This window comes from Coregonus lavaretus, assembly GCF_964263955.1.
Source record: "Coregonus lavaretus genome assembly, chromosome: 15".
NCBI classification, from domain to species: domain Eukaryota; kingdom Metazoa; phylum Chordata; class Actinopteri; order Salmoniformes; family Salmonidae; genus Coregonus; species Coregonus lavaretus.
In genome coordinates this window covers 41,500,065-41,518,390 of record NC_140002.1, presented here as the reverse complement: position 1 = coordinate 41,518,390, position 18,326 = coordinate 41,500,065, and the positions used below count along the sequence as shown (strand labels likewise).

Genomic DNA, 18,326 nt, shown 5'->3' with positions numbered 1-18,326 from the left:
TATATAGATTATACACACCCTACTGAGTATTCCCAACCCCACTTTTATGGAATGGGTGGAGTAGAAAGTGTTGCAGGGTACTTAGACCAGAGTCCCCCATGAAATAATTAAGCAATAAGGCCCGAGGGGGTGTGGTATATGACCAATATACCACGGCTAAAGGTTGTTCTTAGGGACAACGCAACGCAGAGTGCCTGGATACAGCCCCTAGCCATGGTATATTGGGCATATACCACAAACCACCGAGGTGCCTTATTGCTATTATAAACTGGTTACCAATGTAATTTGAGCAGTAACAATAAATGTTTTGTCTTACCTGTGGTATACGGTCTGATATACCGCGGCTTTCAGCCAATCAGCATTCAGGGCTCGACCCACCCAGTTTAGAACACCGTTTATGGCATGTGTTGAATAGTTGTTTCTGATTGGCTTGAAGGGCATTCTAGAATGCTTGGTATATCACCATGGTAGAATTCAATGGCTATAGTTAATTCTTACATGTTCTACATTTGAGCAGCTTTTGAAGGCAAAAGTCGAATTGAAAACATTGTTGGCATTGTTGAATTTTATTTTCATAACAGCAAGCTAGGACTGACGGTTTGCTAAACAAGCAAGTCTGTTTGATTAAAAAAACACATTATAGTCATTTAGCAGACATTCTTATCCAGAGTGACTTACAGGAGGGCACTGACAGATTTTTCACCTAGTCGGCTCGAATCAGCAACCTTTAAGTTACTGGCCCACTGCTCTTGACAGCTAGGTTACCTGCTTACCAAAGCAACTACTGTAGCTATCTAGTAAACTTGCTATCTACTTCAGTGAATGTTGAAAACATTTATACCTGCAAATTAAAACAATGTTGGGGGAAATGTTTTAAATTATAGCCATAGTACAAAAGGGATAATCACCTCGGGGCTCTATGCGTTCTCTGGAAAATAATGCAACTCTGTGGAAGGTTAATGAACACACCATCCACGTCGTGCATTATTTTCCATAGAACGCAAAGCCCCTCGTTGAGTATCCCTTACATATAGATTATACAGATTCTATTGAGTGTTCTCAACCCCACTTTTACAGGGAGTGGGTGGAGTAAAAAGTGTTGTTGTGTATTTAGACGAGTCCCCCATGAAATAACACCATACGTAGCTTCTACTGACGCCACTGAGTATTCCCAACCCCACATAGAATACTTTTTTCTCTATATGCCTAAATGTATTTCCAAAATGTATTTCATATACAGTGTATTGCGTTGGGGGCATTTATTTAACTTTGAAAAAAACACACACAAATACAAATGTAATGCAAATGTCACTTAAATATGAATCATAGTTCATGTTTAGACAATTATTATTAAAATCTCATGAATAAATACATGTTAATGTGTTACGTTAGGAACTTTTATTATGAAAATTTGATAAATTCCGTGACAGGGAAGTACTTCTTTAATGTCGCTGACAAGACGCTGGTAGACGGATTAGTTACACGTATCGTAGGCCAGACTGTAGCCACCACATTTGACGAAAACCTGAAAGGGGACTTCTTAAAAGGTATATTTTACAGCATTCACAATTTGTATTCCATGTTGTAGTTGAACTGTATGGATAAACATTCACCCTGAAACTCTGATATCTTGCTTTATTTGCTAGAAAGCTATGGTTAGCTTCTTCTTGCTAGCTAGCTTCCTGGCTTTGGGCGGCTAGGAAGCGCGTTCTACAGCAGTGCGTGCAGCTAGCTAACATTTAATACAGTAACGTTATAGCTACATGGTACATACCTGATAGCTAATTTTTATTCATCAGGGGTTGAGAAGATATTGGGCTTAGTTTTGCAGCGTTAAAGATGCATAGCTAGCTAGTTAATAACAATTGGCTGTTATTGTGCCGAAGCCGAAGGCCCCTCCATTGTAGTTAGCTACAGTAGCTAGCTTGCAACTATGTTGTTCTGGGCTGGGAAACGTATTATTATTTATGTGAGGGACATCAATGGACATCTAATTAGCTATTGAATGATTGAAGATGGTAACATTTCAGTTTCACAGTCGTGCTAAGGAGACTTGAATCCCAAGGCTCTAATGTGGGGCCTACAATTTTTGATTTATACATGTTAATAGGCTTTAGTTACATCATCAGTTGAAATGACTGAACACCATTTTTGCCCAATTTCAGAATAAACTTCTCTGTGCCCTGGAGGTTTGAGGATGGAGGACAGTGAGGGTCACAGCTCTGCACCCCAAGGATCTGGTGATGGAGCGATGAGCACTATGAATTTATATGCCACTCTGGGGCTCTCTCCAGAAGACGTGGATGCTCTGGCCCAGATTCCAGAGAACGAGATAAGTGTGGAGACGTTGCCTTATCTGATAATGCAACTGAAGGCCAAACGAGCCAAGCAAGAGGGGCAGGGAGAGGCCTCCCCGAAGAGAGACAGCCAGCAGGAGGATACAGATGATGGAGACCGCAGCAAACAGGACAGTCCCCCTGCAGTCCCTCCCCAGTCCAACAGCCATTGTGACACTGACTATAGGAAAGTGGAGATTCACAGTCGACCAGAGCGGACTGAGGCAAGGAGAGGTTCCCGTCGCGCTAGGTTCTCAAGGGAAAAACCATCCGACAGCCAGCAAAAGTTTCCTTTCTCCTATCAAGTGGATGATTTTCATGGAGTTGTGCCCAAGATTTACCCACACACATGCTCTCTATGCTTCTGCATGTTGAATTCTTCCAAGGTAAGCTTTGTTATATTTCAATACTCTTGCTGTTGGACTGTATATCTATATACTTTTAATCAGAACACTTCAACTTGTATGATGGCATTCATTTAGCTTAATGAGTTTGCTTTTTTCACAGACATGGAAGGAACATCTCAATGGATTACGACATGCGGAGGGCTGTCGAGAACTCTTGCGCCTGTAAGTGTTTTCATGCAAAGTAAAATATTTAGAAAATGGACTGATACAGGTCACAAAATCAATTGAGATATTTCCTATTACCTGGTTTTATTCAAAATCGTTTTTTTTTCTCGTTTCTGTTTTTTTACAGATATCCAGATTGGAAAATACATGATACCGAGATGGAAATGTGAGGGGCATGAAATTCAGCTTTAAGTTGAAAACAGCCATGTCATGATGTAAAACCATTAGCTATTCCTCATCTTACTTAGCACTGTTTACGTTACCTTCCAGGTCCAACTCCATCCCAAGTAGAGATGCTATTTCACCGCCCAGAAAAATGCCACGTCCTGCTATGCCTAACAAGAGACAACATAGCTCAGACCGTGTAGGAGGTGATAAACCGAGTCCCGTTCAAAAGTCAAGTTTGATCCAGACCAAATAAGGTCCAATTGCAAACCATTTGAAAATAAATACTATCTCCTTTCATGTTTTCATCTTTAGGTGAAGTCTGGTCTGCACCAGAAAGACACCATTTGAAGCCCAAGGTAATGATGCCACTTTTGTGGCATTGTTTTCTTATAAATAGAGCATTTTTTATTGACTTATGATGTTGTTTATTTGCTTAAAGCTAGCTGCGTGCTTGAATGTGTGATTTATATTTTGCTTCAGGCTGGCACGAAGGTGGTGGTCACAAAATTTCCCCATGGCTCTGTTTGTGTTGAAGACTTGATGGCTTTGGCTAAGCCATTCGGCACAGTTGTAAAACATCTTGTGTTCCCCTGCAAGGTAAGTCACACAAATTGATAAGAAAAACTGAGGAATAAACACTGTAAACTCTTGACCGCTTAAGGATCGGAACCCTTTTTTTCAATTTTCGCCTAAAATGACATACCCAAATCTAACTGCCTGTAGCTCTGGACCTGAAGCAAGGATGTGCATATTCTTGATGCCATTTGAAAGGAAACACTTTGAAGTTTGTGGAAATGTGAAATTAATGTAGGAGAATATAACATCTTAGATCTGGTAAAAGATAATACAAACAAAAAAACATGCGTTTTCTATTTATTTTTTTGTTCCATATTTGAAATGCAAGAGGAAGGCCACAATATAATATTGCAGTTTAGGCGCAATGTGTGCAACGTTTCAGATTGATCCAGTGAAGCGTTGCAATACTGGACTATTTTGTATCAAGTTTGCCCAAATGTGCCGAATTGGTCAATTGATACATTTTCAAGTACATAACTATAGAAAACAAAAAAAAGATATGGTAATACAAAATGTAAGTTTACACACTCCCATTAGCTTATACGCTAACTTTCACACATCTAGATGGCCGGGTGGGGTGGGTGTGGAGCCAGAGACAGCAGGGGCTCAAACTGTAGAACCCAGTTCCTACATTTGAAAATAAAAATTGATTTTATCAAACAAAACTATGCTACAACTATACTACATTTTATCTCTGGGACTCTTAGGATGACAAATCAGAGCAAGATTACTGAATGTAAGTACATTATTTACCTTCAGAGGTGAATGTATCAAAACAGTTGCCGTGATACGTTCTTTGTTGTTGTGCACTCTCCTCAAACAATAGCATGGTGTTTTTTCACTGTAATAGCTACTGTGAATTGAATAGTGCAGTTAGATTAACAAGAATGTAAGCGTTCTGCCCATGTAAGACATGTCTATATCCTGGAAAGTTTGCTGTTACTTACAACAGTCAAACTAATCACATTAGTGCACGTTAGTTCAACCGTCCCGTATACGGGACACCGATCCCAAAATTGCTCCGCCATTTCCTGGTTGCACAAATTCTAATAGTTCGCCTAATTTTAGTGTATGTGACAAAACAAGCAAGTACAGTGCCTTGCAAAAGTATTCATCCCGCTGTTGCGTTTTTCCTATTTTGTTGCATTACAACCTGTAATTTAAATTGATTTCATGTAATGGACATACACAAAATAGTCCAAATTGGTGAAGTGAAATGAAAAAATGTCTACAAAATGAATAACGGGAAAGTGGTGCGTGCATATGTAGCTCAGTTGGTAGAGCATGGCGTTTGCAACGCCAGGGTTGTGGGTTCGATTCCCACGGGGGGCCAGTATGAAAAATGTAATAAAAATAATGTATGCACTCACTAATTGTAAGTCGCTCTGGATAAGAGCGTCTGCTAAATGACTAAAATGTAATGTATTCACCCCCTTTGCTATGAAGCCCCTAAATAAGATCTGGTGCAACCAATTACCTTCAGAAGTCACATAATTAGTTAAATAAAGTCCACCTGTGTGACATCTAAGTGTAACATGATCTCAGTGTATATATACACCTGTTCTGAAAGGCCACAGAGTCTGCAACACCACTAAGCAAGGGGCACCACCAAGCAAGCTCTCCAAACAGGTCAGGGACGAAGTTGTGGAGAAGTACAGATCAAGGTTGGGTTATAAAAACATATCAGAAACTTTGAACATCCCACGGAGCACCATTTTAAAATCCATTATTAAAAAATGGAAAGAATATGGCACCACAACAAACCTGTCAAGAGAGGGCCACCCACCAAAACTCACGGACCAGGCAAGGAGGGCATTAATCAGAGAGCCAACAAAGAGACCAAAGATAACCCTGAAGGAGCTACAAAGCTCCACAGCGGAGATTGGAGTATCTGTCCATAGGACCACTTTAAGCTGTACATTCCACAGAGCTGGGCTTTCCGGAAGAGTGGCCAGGAAAAAGCCATTGCTTAAAGAAAAAAATATGCAAACACGTTTGGTGTTCGTCAAAATGCATGTGGGAGACTCCCCAAACATATGGGAGAAGGTACTCTGGTCAGATGAGACTCAAATTGAGCTTTTTGGCCATCAAGGAAAACGCTATGTCTGGCGCCAACCCAACACCTCTCATCACCCCGTTTTTCATTGGCAGGGAAACTGGTCAGAATTGAAGGAATGATGGATGGTGCTAAATACAGGGAAATTCTTGAGGAAAACCTGTTTCAGTCTTCCAGAAATTTGAGACTGGGACGGCGGTTCACCTTCCAGCAGGACAATGACCCTAAGCATGCCGCTAAAGCAGCACTTGAGTGGTTTAAGGGGAAACATTTTAAATGTCTTGGAATGGCCTAGTCAAAGCCCAGACCTCAATCCAATTGAGAATCTGTGGTATGACTTAAAGATAGCTGTACACCAGCGGAACCCATCCAACTTGAAGGAGCTGGAGCAGTTTTGCCTTGAAGAATGGGCAAAAATCCCAGTGGCTAGATGTGCCAAGCTTATAGAGACATACCCCAAGAGACTTGCAGCTGTAATTGCTGCAAAAGGTGGCTCTACAAAGTATTTGCATCTTCAAAATGGTAGGCATGTTGTGTAAATCAAATGATACAAACCCCCCAAAAATCAAATTTAATTCCAGGTTGTAAGACAACAAAATAGGAAAAATGCCAAGAGGGATGAATACTTTCGCAAGCCACTGTATAGTGTAGAGAAACACCGTTCAACTGACGACCGAAGTGTACGTGCACGGCCTGCCAAAAGGAGTCGCTAGAGCGCGATGAGCCAAGTAAAGCCCCCCGGCCAAACCCTCCCTTAACCCAGACGACGCTGGGCCAATTTTGCGCCACCGGGTCACGGCCGGTTGTGACACAGCCTGGGATCGAACCCGGGTCTGTAGTGACGCCTCAAGCACTGCAATGCAGTGCCTTAGACCGTTGCGCCACTCGGGAGACTTTAGACTTGCTTTCAATGAGAATGAGAGATCTATATGTGAATTTGGTCGAGTCGCCCAAAAACGTACATATTGCAGCTTTAACATTCTCTTAAAAAAAAAAGTTGCATCTGTAGTTGAATGTCTATTGGATGATTCAGTGTTGTATTTTTGTTACAGGGCTTCCTGGAGTTTGGTTTGCACAAAGAGGCAGTCAATATGGTGAATCACTACAGTGAAAAGCAAGCTTTCGTGAAGGGACTTAAGTTGACTCTGTACCTGTCACCTATGGTGTGCAGTATTTATGTAAGTGCATCTGCCTCTTTAAAATTTTGAGATTCTGTATTCTTAATCACAGAGATCCCAGTATGAGCTTGTTTTTTCCTTTAGCCGCCAAGGTTGGATGAACCACCAGAAAAACGGCAGACCAAACAAGTTACCAATACAGTGGTTTGTTTTTCCCGCATACCTCCTGGGAAGGAAAGAGAACCAGAGATTCTCGATCTCGCCAAGATGTTTGGGGATGTGCGGCATTCAACATTTTCAAGCGATCAGGTAAGGTTTGAGCAATATGGAATTGAAGTGTGATCAATCAAATTCTGCAATTCTCTGGTGATTTCAAATAGAAAACAATTAAAACAATTTAACAATGCAGTGTATCTATTTTTTTGTATGACTATAGTAGATCAATTCAACACCAAAACCTCCATTATGCAGCACCTTCTCTAGCTTTGTCTAATGAATTCTCCCTTATTCATCTGCAGGCCCTGATTGAGATGGTAGATTGGAAAGATGCTGACATTATGGTGAAGTACTACCACTCCAACCCCCTCAAGATCAATGGAAAGAGTGTCAAAGTATTCTTGTCATCGTCACTGAAGCGCCTGAGGTAAGTAAGAGTCCTTCAACTGGGGCTATGGGACTCATCAGGAAGTTTGTGTCAGGGAAGTTTACCTCAATGGTTTTTGCCTTGTAGAGAAAGTCCTGACTCCACCACATCCAGAAGAGCAGATTCCAGTAAAGGCCGCAGCAGCAGACACAAGAGAGAGGAGACCAGCAAGACCTCAAACTCCACGAACAAAGAGAAACCCAGTACAGGCAAACAACCTGCTGAGAAAGTGATGGAACAAGGAGAAGATCAACAATGCACCTCAGAGGAGGTCAAGGAAGTGGTCAAGCAGGTCATCGAGGAGGTGGTCAAGAAGGAGGTGGTCAAGGAAGAGGACATTGATTTGGAAAAAAAAGATCTAGACGAAGAGGTTGTCCAGGTGGAAGCTGAACAAAGCTTGTTAGATGATGAGGTTGGAGCTGGTGCTGGTGTTAATACTAAAGACCCTGCTCCTTCCAAAAGTGCCTCTCTGGTGGCTGATTCTAAAGATAAGGGGGAACCCGAAATCTCAGAACTGTTGGCAGACAATACCTTGGAGGCTTCTGACATAAAGGCTGCCGATGATCCAGCTCTGTGTGACGCTGATGTCTCAGTGGAGAACATGATGGAACAGGAGAGCTTTCATGAAGATGTAAGAAATTCTTGTCATTCATATTTGTGACTGGAACCAACAAGAAAAGGCTTATTGTTCCCATTATTTAAAATAAGTTAATGTCAAGTAACCAAGATGTGGGTTCCGAGCAATGTGTTCTTAAAGCATGTGTGCTTCTACTCTTCAACGTAGTTTGTAGTTTGGTTGATGCCTAGAACCACTCAAATCTGGCTGAGGTTTCAAATAAAATTTCTGACACTTTAGATTGAACCTTGACAATCTAAACAAACAGTCAAGATATTTTCTGTGACTGTCAGCAATGGCTGGTTTGAGTCATGGATTGTTGGAATATAGAGTTTGCTTGGTACCATAGCACACTATGTACAGTGCCTTCTGAAAGTATTCATACCCCTTGACTTACTCCACATTTTGTTGTTACAGCCTGAATTAAAAATTGATTACATTGAATTTCTCATCCATCTACACACAATACGCATTATGACAAAGTGAAAACTAGTTTTTAGAAATGTTTTCAAATTTATTTAAATTAATTTACATAAGTATTCACACCCCTGAGTAAATATGTTAGAATCACCTTTCTGAGTAAGTCTCAAATAGATTTTCACACCTGGCTTGTACAATATTGGCACACAATACTTTAAGCTCTGTGAATACTTATTGAACACAAGACATTTCAGCTTTTAACCATAATTCCACTTTGACATGGGGTATTGTGTGTAGGCCAGTGACACAATCTAAATGTAATCAATTTTAAATTCAGGCTGTAACACAACAAAATGTGGAAAAAGTCTAGGGGTCTGAATCCTTTCTGAAGGCACTGTATGTAGGCTAGATGATGTGCTCAGGGGTTATTAATTCCATCAGTTTTATGAGTGCCCTACAAATCAGATGGAGATAAGATTTGAAGGGTCTCCTTATGTTCCATGGTTGAATATCAAAGGTGATAGAGCCATCTCTGTACAAGCTCCAATTGTTTCCAGAAACCTAGACTGTCAGTAGTAATCCAGAACAGGCGCTTAAGCACTTGAAAGTCAGCCAAACATTGTGGATCAGTAGACATGCCTATCTGTTCAGCCCTAACATGGTTAACCTGGACTGACCCAAGCGGTTTGAATAACAAATGACATTGACAGCTTAAAATATCCTTTGTAATAGTGCATCCACAGAGTTCACTTCCTAGCTTTAAGAGACTTTTGACAGATTCCCATTGCAACCTCCAAAAATATTTATGAGGTTAGATATGATTCTGGTGCAGCACTGTGGAACTTGAAACTCTTGTTCTTTAACTTATTGATGTTTTGGACTTATTTCCAACAGGACAATATGGATGACATGGATTTCCCTGAGAATATGGATGATTTTGTTACATTGGATGAACTCGACAACAATACTGGAGGGGACACATCGCTGGGTAATCAATGAATGATGCAAAACGTTCTTACTTGGCAGCAAAGGACATAACAATTATTACGATTGTTTAGCCTGTGTGGGTAACACATGAAGAAAATAATCTGAAGATCATAATTTTATAGTAATAATTACTTTTGTTTTTATTTGCAGAGTCAAAGGATGCTTCATGGGTTGGTATTCCTCCAAAAACGACATTGTTCATTTAGAAACGTGTAGTTGAATGTGTCAAGTGTAGAAAAGTTGCTTTATCCAACATTATTGATAGTAGGTTGCGCAGTAAAATTGTTTTCTACAGGATGGAAAAGTTGTCCATATTAGCCCAATTAGAAAGGGCTATGGAAACGTGGAGGTGGCCCTATTGAAACTGGCAGAGCGAGCAAACGTGAAAGTTGTCAACCATTCCATATCCTTCCTCAAACAGGAGGTATGTTCAAAATTATGTTACTTGCAGATATGTTATTTGGGGATCAGTGTATTTATTCTTTATGGGAATAATTTTGTCGCAGCAACAGTGGTGAATAACAATTTGACAATGTATTTCGGCATACAGGGAGGAGTTTTACTCAACCCCTGATTTGTGCAAGCGTTTGCTGTCCTAGTTTTTATGACATTGAGCTTTTTCTATATTTTCAGGCATGGTTAGAGCTTGAAACTACAGAGGAAGTACGTGAAATGGTGAAATTCTACAAAGGCAAAGGAGAGTTGTTGCGGAAACGTGTCAATGTTAGCATGTGCTTTTCACAGAAAAAGTTGGAGGTGGGTTTGGTGTCTGCTAAATGGTGTAGTATCTATGGTGTACATGTTATGCATCTGATGAGAGATTTGAGTTACAGTGCATTGGAAAGTATTCAGTACCATTGACTTTCCACATTTTCTTACGTTACAGCCTTATTGTAAAACTAATTCAATTGTCCCCCCCCCCCCCCCCCCCATCAATCTACACACAATACCCCATAATGACGAAGCAAGAATAGTCTTTTAGAAATGTTTGCTAATTTATTAAAATTACAAAACTGAAATATTACATTTACATAAGTATTCAGACCCTTTACTCAGTGCTTTGTTGAAGCACCTTTGGCAGCGATTACAGCCACGATTCTTCTTGGGTATGACACTACAAGCTTGGCACACCTGTATTTGGGGAGTTTCTCCAATTCTTCTCTGCAGATCCTCTCAAGCTCTGTCAGGTTGGATGGGGAGCGTCGCTGCACAGCTATTTTTGGGTCTTTCCAGAGATGTTCGATTGGGTTCAAGTCCATGCTCTGGCTGGGCCACTAAAAGACATTCAGAGACCGAAGCCACTCCTGTGTTGTCTTGGCTGTGTGCTTAGGGTCATTGTCCTGTTGGAAGGTGACCCTTCGTCCCAGTCTGAGGTCCTGAGCGCACTGGAGCAGGTTTTCATCAAGGATCTCTCTGTACTTTGCTCCATTCATCTTTCCCTTGATCCTGACTGGCCTCCCAGTCCCTGCTGCTGAAAGACAGTTTGCATACCGCCCCAACAGATCCACAGATGATGCAATCTCTATCGCACTCCACACTGCCCTTTCCCACCTGGACAAGAGGAACACCTACGTGAGAATGCTATTCATTGACTACAGCTCAGCATTCAACACCATAGTGCCCTCAAAGCTCATCACTAAGCTAAGGATCCTGGGACTAAACACCTCCCTCTGCAACTGGATCCTGGACTTCCTGACGGGCCGCCCCCAGGTGGTAAGGGTAGGTAACAACACATCTGCCACACTGATCCTCAACACGGGGGCCCCTCAGGGGTGCGTGCTCAGTCCCCTCCTGTACTCTCTGTTCACCCATGACTGCATGGCCAGGCACGACTCCAACACCATCATTAAGTTTGCCGACGACACAACAGTGGTAGGCCTGATCATCGACAACGATGAGACAGCCTATAGGGAGGAGGTCAGAGATCTGGCCGTGTGGTGCCAGGACAACAACCTCTCCCTCAACGTGACCAAGACAAAGGAGATGATTGTGGACTACAGGAAAAAAAAGAGGACTGAGCACGCCCCCATTCTCATCGACGGGGCTGTAGTGGAACAGGTTGAGAGCTTCAAGTTCCTTGGTGTCCACATCACCAACGAACTATCATGGTCCAAACACACCAAGACAGTCGTGAAGAGGGCACGACAAAGCCTATTCCCCCTCAGGAGACTAAAAAGATTTGGCATGGGTCCTCAGATCCTCAAAAAATTCTACAGCTGCACCATCGAGAGCATCCTGACTGGTTGCATCACCGCCTGGTATGGCAACTGCTTGGCCTCTGACCGCAAGGCACTACAGAGGGTAGTGCGTACGGCCCAGTACATCACAGGGGCAAAGCTCCCTGCCATCCAGGACCTCTATACCAGGCGGTGTCAGAGGAAGGCCCTCAAAATTGTCAAAGACTCCAGTCACCCTAGTCATAGACTGTTCTCTCTGCTACCGCACGGCAAGCGGTACCGGAGTGCCAAGTCTAGGTCCAAAAGACTTCTCAACAGCTTCTACCCCCAAGCCATAAGACTCCTGAACAGCTAATCATGGCTACCCGGACTATTTGCACTGCCCCCCCACCCCATACTTTTTACGCTGCTGCTACTCTGTTAAGTATTTATGCATAGTCACTTTAACTCTACCCACATGTACATATTACCTCAACTAGCCGGTGCCCCCGCACATTGACTATGCAACGGTACCCCCCTGTATATATAGCCTCCCTACTGCCACTTTATTTTTACTTCTGCTCTTTTTTTCTCAACACTTTTTTGTTGTTGTTTTATTCTTACTTTTTTGTTTAAAATAAATGCACTGTTGGTTAAGGGCTGTAAGTAAGCATTTCCCTGTAATGTCTGCACCTGTTGTATTCGGCGCATGTGACCAATAAAATTTGATTTGATTTGATTTGAAAACATCCCCACAGCATGATGCTGCCACCACCATGCTTCACAGTAGGGATTGTGCTAGGTTTCCTCCAGACGTGACACAACATTCAGGCCATGAGTTCCATCTTGGTTTTATCAGACCAGAGAATCTTGTTTCTCATGGTCTGAGAATCATTAAGGTGCTTTTTTTCAAACCAAGCGGGCTGTCGTGACTTTTACTGAGGAGTGGCTTCCGTCTGGCCACTCTACCATAAAGGCCTGATTGGTGGAGTGCTGCAGAGATGGTTGTCCTTCTGGAAGGTTCTCCCATCTCCACAGAGGAACTCTGGAGCTCTGTCAGAGTGACCATCGGGTTCTTGGTCACCTCCCTGACCAAGGCCCTTCTCCCCCGATTGTTCAGTTTGGCTGGGCGGCCAGCTGTAGGAAGAGTCTTGGTGATTCCAAACTTCTTCCATTTAAGAATGATGGAGACCACTGTGTTCTTGGGGACATTCAATGCTGCAGAAATGTTTTGGTACCCTTCCCCAGATCTGTGCGTAGACACAATCCTATCTTGAAGCTCTACGGACAATTCCTTCAACCTCACGGCTTGGTTTTTGCTCTGACGTGCACTGTCAACAGTGGGACCTTATATAGCCAGGTGTGTGCTTTTCCAAATCATGTCCTATCAATTGAATTTACCACAGGGGGACTCTAACCAAGTAGAAACATCTCAAGGATGATCAGTGGAAACAGGAGCTCAATGCACCTGAGCTCAATTTCGAGTCTCATAGCAAAGGGTCTGAATACTTATGTAAAAAAAGGTTTTTCAGTTTTTTATATTTAATAAAATTGCAAACATTTCTAAAAATCTGTTTTCGCTTTGTCATTATGGGGTATTGTGTGTAGATTGAGGGGAATAAGGCTGCAATGTAACAAAATGTGGAATAAGTCAAGGGGTCTGAATACTTTCCAAATGCACTGTATTATAAACTCAACTACACACTAGCATAAATATTTGTAACACAAAGATGCATACTATGTGTAATGTGACTTTGTTTCTGTCAATGTAGAGTCCTAGTGGGAGGTCCATCTACATTTCTATGCTTCCACTCCAGAAGTACTCGGACGTCTCTCTGTTGCGACTTGCCCAGCCTTTCGGGAAAATCACTGGCTATAATTTGAACTGGCGTCATGGAAAGGTAAAGTTTCACCGGCCCATTTTTTAGGGGGGAGTTTGTTTTTCTATTGATAACGGACTCTCACATGGATTTCTTTTTTCTTCTTTCAGTGTTATATCCAGTTGGAGAGTGTGGAAGCCGCTCAGAAAATGGTCAAGTACTTCCAACGTCCACACAAGTTTTACGGCACCCTGTTAAGGGTCAGTTTGTGCAAAAAGGGAGACTCATTAATATACTGGTAAATCATTTTCAATTACCCCTAAGGATATGCAGTAGAGTAGATTATGGAAATTATAGTTAGACAAAATGGAATTTGAATAATGCTAGTATCCTGTCCATGTCCACTGCCAGTTTAATTGATTATCTATTGGAAGAAGATACAGCCAATAAAATAATCTGATAAAGAATGTTGTGATCTATGGTTAAACTGGACTGTATGAGGGTTGTATCTAAGTACACTTTCATGATATAGTACTGCATGATATTATATTCTGCTCCTGATGCAGGAAGCCACCAGTCAAATATGAGCTGTGGTTGGCCGGTCAGAAAAACAGAAGATCAAGAGATCACCATGGAGATGAAAAGACCAATGGCCAGTCAGCCAAAAGCCCCTGTCCAGAGGTGAAACATGGTTATTTGCTATGTTTTTGTTTCCTTAATTAAAACAAGGTGCAAGATTGCCTTGTTAGTTAAATGCTAGCTCAATATTTATGTATTTAATTTAGGCATGTTCGTGAACAATCCTTTTACAGTTACCGGTTAGTCAAGAAGTAATCAGTCAATGCACTTCGCACAGAGAAGAGTGAAGATATGTCTTGGTGTTGGTCTCAGGCTAATTAGAACAAATGAGTGATAGACATGATTGTGTTTGTATGGCCAGGATGTCCAGAGCCCTGTGTCTGACAGTGAGGGGGTCTGTGGGGACCCTGAGGGTGAGGAAGCCAGTGGTGTGGAAGCTATCCCAGAGGGAGAGGAGGAGGAGAAGCAGGAGGAACCTCTGGGTCCTTATCAACCTGACAACCCTGTTGGTAAGAGGCTGGAGAAAAACAGACTTCTGTTTGTGTGGCTGCCTTTTTTTAATTATCGTGTGACAGGGATCTAATAAATATATTTTTTTCTGCCATATCGTCAGAACACAAACATGTTTTTTTTTTCTCTCCTTTTACTTGCAGGGTTAGACTATCTGGTACCAAGGACTGGATTCTTCTGCAAGCTGTGCAACATCTTCTACACCAATGAGAAAACAGCCAAATCAGTCCACTGTTGCAGTGAGGAACATTACCTGAACCTTAAGGTAATTTTCAACTATGACAAGAGTCAATTTTATGAATCATACTTTGTGGCGTATTAGTCGGAAAATGTAGTTGACCTTGGAGGCCAGAATATATATTCTCAACATTCCTCAGGGTTCAATGTTAAATGTCGAATATTCATCCGTCAAGGGAAACCTTGTTTACTTAAGCTAGTATCACCTATGCTTGTGGAATCTCAACCAAATTGAAAGATATGGGACTTTTTAGGGGATCTGTTTTAGCTGGTGTTATGGGTTAACATAGATAATGGATTGACAATGTACACTGATTTTATTTTATTTTTTCAGAGAAAGATGGATAAAGATACAGACCTCGGCTGATTGAGAGGATTGTCGTCCACCTGTAGTCTTCCCAGAGGAAGGCCGTTTTAGTATAAACATTTTGTCCAGTTTGTTTTTAACATTCCAGTCTTTTCTGTTTCTGTTGACAACATTATGTTACCCATTTGAAATTAATTAATGCAGCCTATTACGAAACGTAGTCCCATTCTGTGGTTATGAATAGTACCTGGATATAGTTTCCTCTTATTGAATAAACAAGTGTTTGACTTATTCTTTGACTTCTGGAATTACTTTTGTCACGTCTTATGGCTAACATTTACTCTGAACCTACTGACCTTAACATATTTGACAGAGGCCTATGGTTGTTTGTCAATGGTCAACTGTCATTTATCAATGACAAGGACATGTGCACAGGAGCGGCTGGAACTACATCCCAGAATGTGCCATTACCCAGAGAACCATCTGGTGCTTGACTGTGACAGCAGAGAGGGCTAAGATCCACCCAGCCTGTGGCAAGGAGCAGCACATCGTTGGAGGAAAGGACAAATGGGGGAGATTGTTTGGTCTAAACCAACATGAAAGATTTACGCCATACAGGCCTAGATGCTTTTGAATGATAAACCAATAGGGGAGAGTTCAGTAAACGTATTCCATAACATTTCACACACCCTGGGCAATAAAAATTGTTCCGCACTTTATATACAAGCTCCCAGTAATTTATTGGGTAAACCACCAACGTTTCAGCAGTACTGTGCCTTCAGGGTAATGTCATGAATGCTTGAACCAGGTTACGTAGGCAGTGTAATTAGTGCAACCAATGACAATAGTGAGGGGTGTGTCATCGTTATTAGGGTGATGAGAATGATTTTTTTGTTGTTGAATATATTAGGCTATCATATTGCAACATAATTAGACATTGTACATAGTATTAGCATCAACATATATTATTTAATTTCATATACAAATATTATTTTCATTTCATCTTTATTACATGTAATCTTTTGGTTCAACCTTAATGCAAAATATGCAGTAAAAATCTATAGTCATCCTATAAAACTAACATACACATTTATTACAAGAATATTCTAGTAATATTCTAGTAATTACTATAGAAATCTGCACTATCATCTAGGATTGATGTGCCCAGCAGGTAATACACTTCCCCATGGACTGGCTCGTACATAAAGCATCCTCCATTCAGGCTGCAAAGGCATAACTTCCCTCAAGTAGCTTTAATGGCGGGAAGTCGAGAAAAAAAACCCGGAAAATATGTGTACTTTCTTAATAGAACACCATTAACCACCCCCATTTTTGGACAAGGGTGTTCAGCCAAGGGTGTGAAACATTCTAAATTGTCAGAAAATCAGAAAATGGTGGTGGAATATTGTTTTATTAAGACTACACATATTTTTCCAGTTTTTTTTCAGACGACCCGCCATTAAAGACCGGTATCTGTGAGTTGTTGGCTAGAGCACAAGTGGACACATATAATGCAATTTATTTTTGTGACAAAACGATCAGTAGCCTAGAGTTAAAAATGCGACGGAAACCAATTAACTTTTATTTTTTATTCGGTACATGGAAATGTAACCGCAAAAGTTATTTTTATGTGCACTACGTTATCACGCACAGCTTTTTATCCGCAACAAATCAATTTGATGGAAATACATCTCAGATGTGTAAATGCGCATGTTTTTATGCAGATCTTTGAATATTTGCTTGGAAATCTGTCGCCAATTGGATGGAAACCTAGCTATAGAGTATCATAATGGTGGAGAACGAGCATGGGGGTTACACTGTTACTCAAAAACATTTCCCAATGTTGACAGGTCTGCCTGCTATTTGTATGTTGAAATGCATCTGTGTAGGCTACATTTTGTTGTTGGTGACCCTGCATGCAGAAAACACTGATATCTTTAAACTAAAAATGAAACATTTTTAACTTGGTCTTACTGCAGATGGCAGAGAATCGTGTGGGACAGTTGAGGTTTTGGTTCATGGTCCTTAAAGGCATTGGCCTTTGTCATGACTCTCATGTGATGGTCCCATGTGAGAAGCCCAAGATCAGAATAAAGGGAAGCAACAGTCTACAGATCTCTCTCTCTCCTGTGGTCATTTTTATGAACACAGGATTGATTGATGTGGGGGGTTTTATGACCCCTCGCACCTTTCCTAAATGATTTGCAACAAACGACTCCTTGTTGGTCCTTGGTATTGGTAATCTGAATGTCTATGTGTTACAGGGACAGATTGCCGCCAAAACCTTTTTCTCCAAAAGATTGGACATTGGAACGTTATTTCTGACATCTAAGTGGTTGGAATGGTTGGTGGGGATCTAAAGAATAATCATGTCATATTGTTTATTGTTTTGTGATGTGTCACGAACATTGAGAGATGGGTCGGACCAAGGTGCAGCGTGAAAAGCGTACATGTTTATTACCTCAATAAACATACAACAAAGCAAGAAACAACGTAACGTGAAGTCCAAAGGGCTATACACATACAAGCCTAACAGGAACAAGATCCCACAATACACAGTAGGCAATGGGCTACCTAAGTATGATCCCCAATCAGAGACAATGAGCGACAGCTGCCTCTGATTGGGAATCATACCCGGCCAGACAAAGAAATAGGACACTAGAATATAAACATAGAATATCTAACATAGATTTCCACACCCTGACTCAACAAACAATAGTTATATAGGTCAGGGCGTGACATGATGTCATTAAGGATGGTATTACTAAATAACTATCTCTGGAAGTGTACACATTTCAGTTATCAGGTTTGCATCTAAATGTTGTATAAAATATATGATTAAGTATGAGAATACGTTTGTGAAGATAGCAATGTGATTTTAGCCTTTTAAATGAGATAATAGTTTTTCATATAAACTTTTGCCAGTCAGTAACCACGCCCAAGTAAGCACAGACATTGGGTCGGCGTGATGGAACGCCCCTTTTTACCCGAGCATAAAAAGCCATGAAAAACAAATTAACATTAGACCAGCCGGACATGCAGCGCGAGCTGAATATAGCAAAATGGTTTAACCGCTACAGACCAGGAAGCCCCACGGCTTAAAATGGTTGACACGCTACAGACCAGCAGACGTGAAGCGTGAGCTAAACGTTACAAAATGGTTAGACCAGAAAACATGAGACAGTAGTCCATACGTTTGAAATGGTGAAACTCTGAAACTCTCAA

General features: G+C 41.3%; 1 protein-coding gene across 1 annotated transcript; it reads left to right on the top strand.

Annotated features, from left to right (window-relative positions):
- The first annotated feature begins 1,444 nt into the window (after positions 1-1,444).
- LOC311143065 (uncharacterized protein) lies at positions 1,445-15,392 on the top strand. Its single transcript, XM_084178876.1, has 21 exons — positions 1,445-1,547; positions 2,166-2,722; positions 2,844-2,905; positions 3,036-3,074; positions 3,179-3,279; positions 3,389-3,432; positions 3,557-3,673; positions 6,761-6,886; positions 6,971-7,135; positions 7,345-7,469; positions 7,557-8,100; positions 9,400-9,493; positions 9,643-9,662; positions 9,788-9,916; positions 10,126-10,248; positions 13,421-13,549; positions 13,639-13,766; positions 14,035-14,149; positions 14,409-14,556; positions 14,701-14,822; positions 15,129-15,392. The coding sequence occupies exons 2-21, from the start codon at positions 2,198-2,200 to the stop codon at positions 15,159-15,161; spliced, it is 2,889 nt and encodes a 962-aa protein (XP_084035002.1). The 5' UTR covers positions 1,445-1,547; positions 2,166-2,197; the 3' UTR covers positions 15,162-15,392.
- Positions 15,393-18,326: the final 2,934 nt, after the last annotated feature.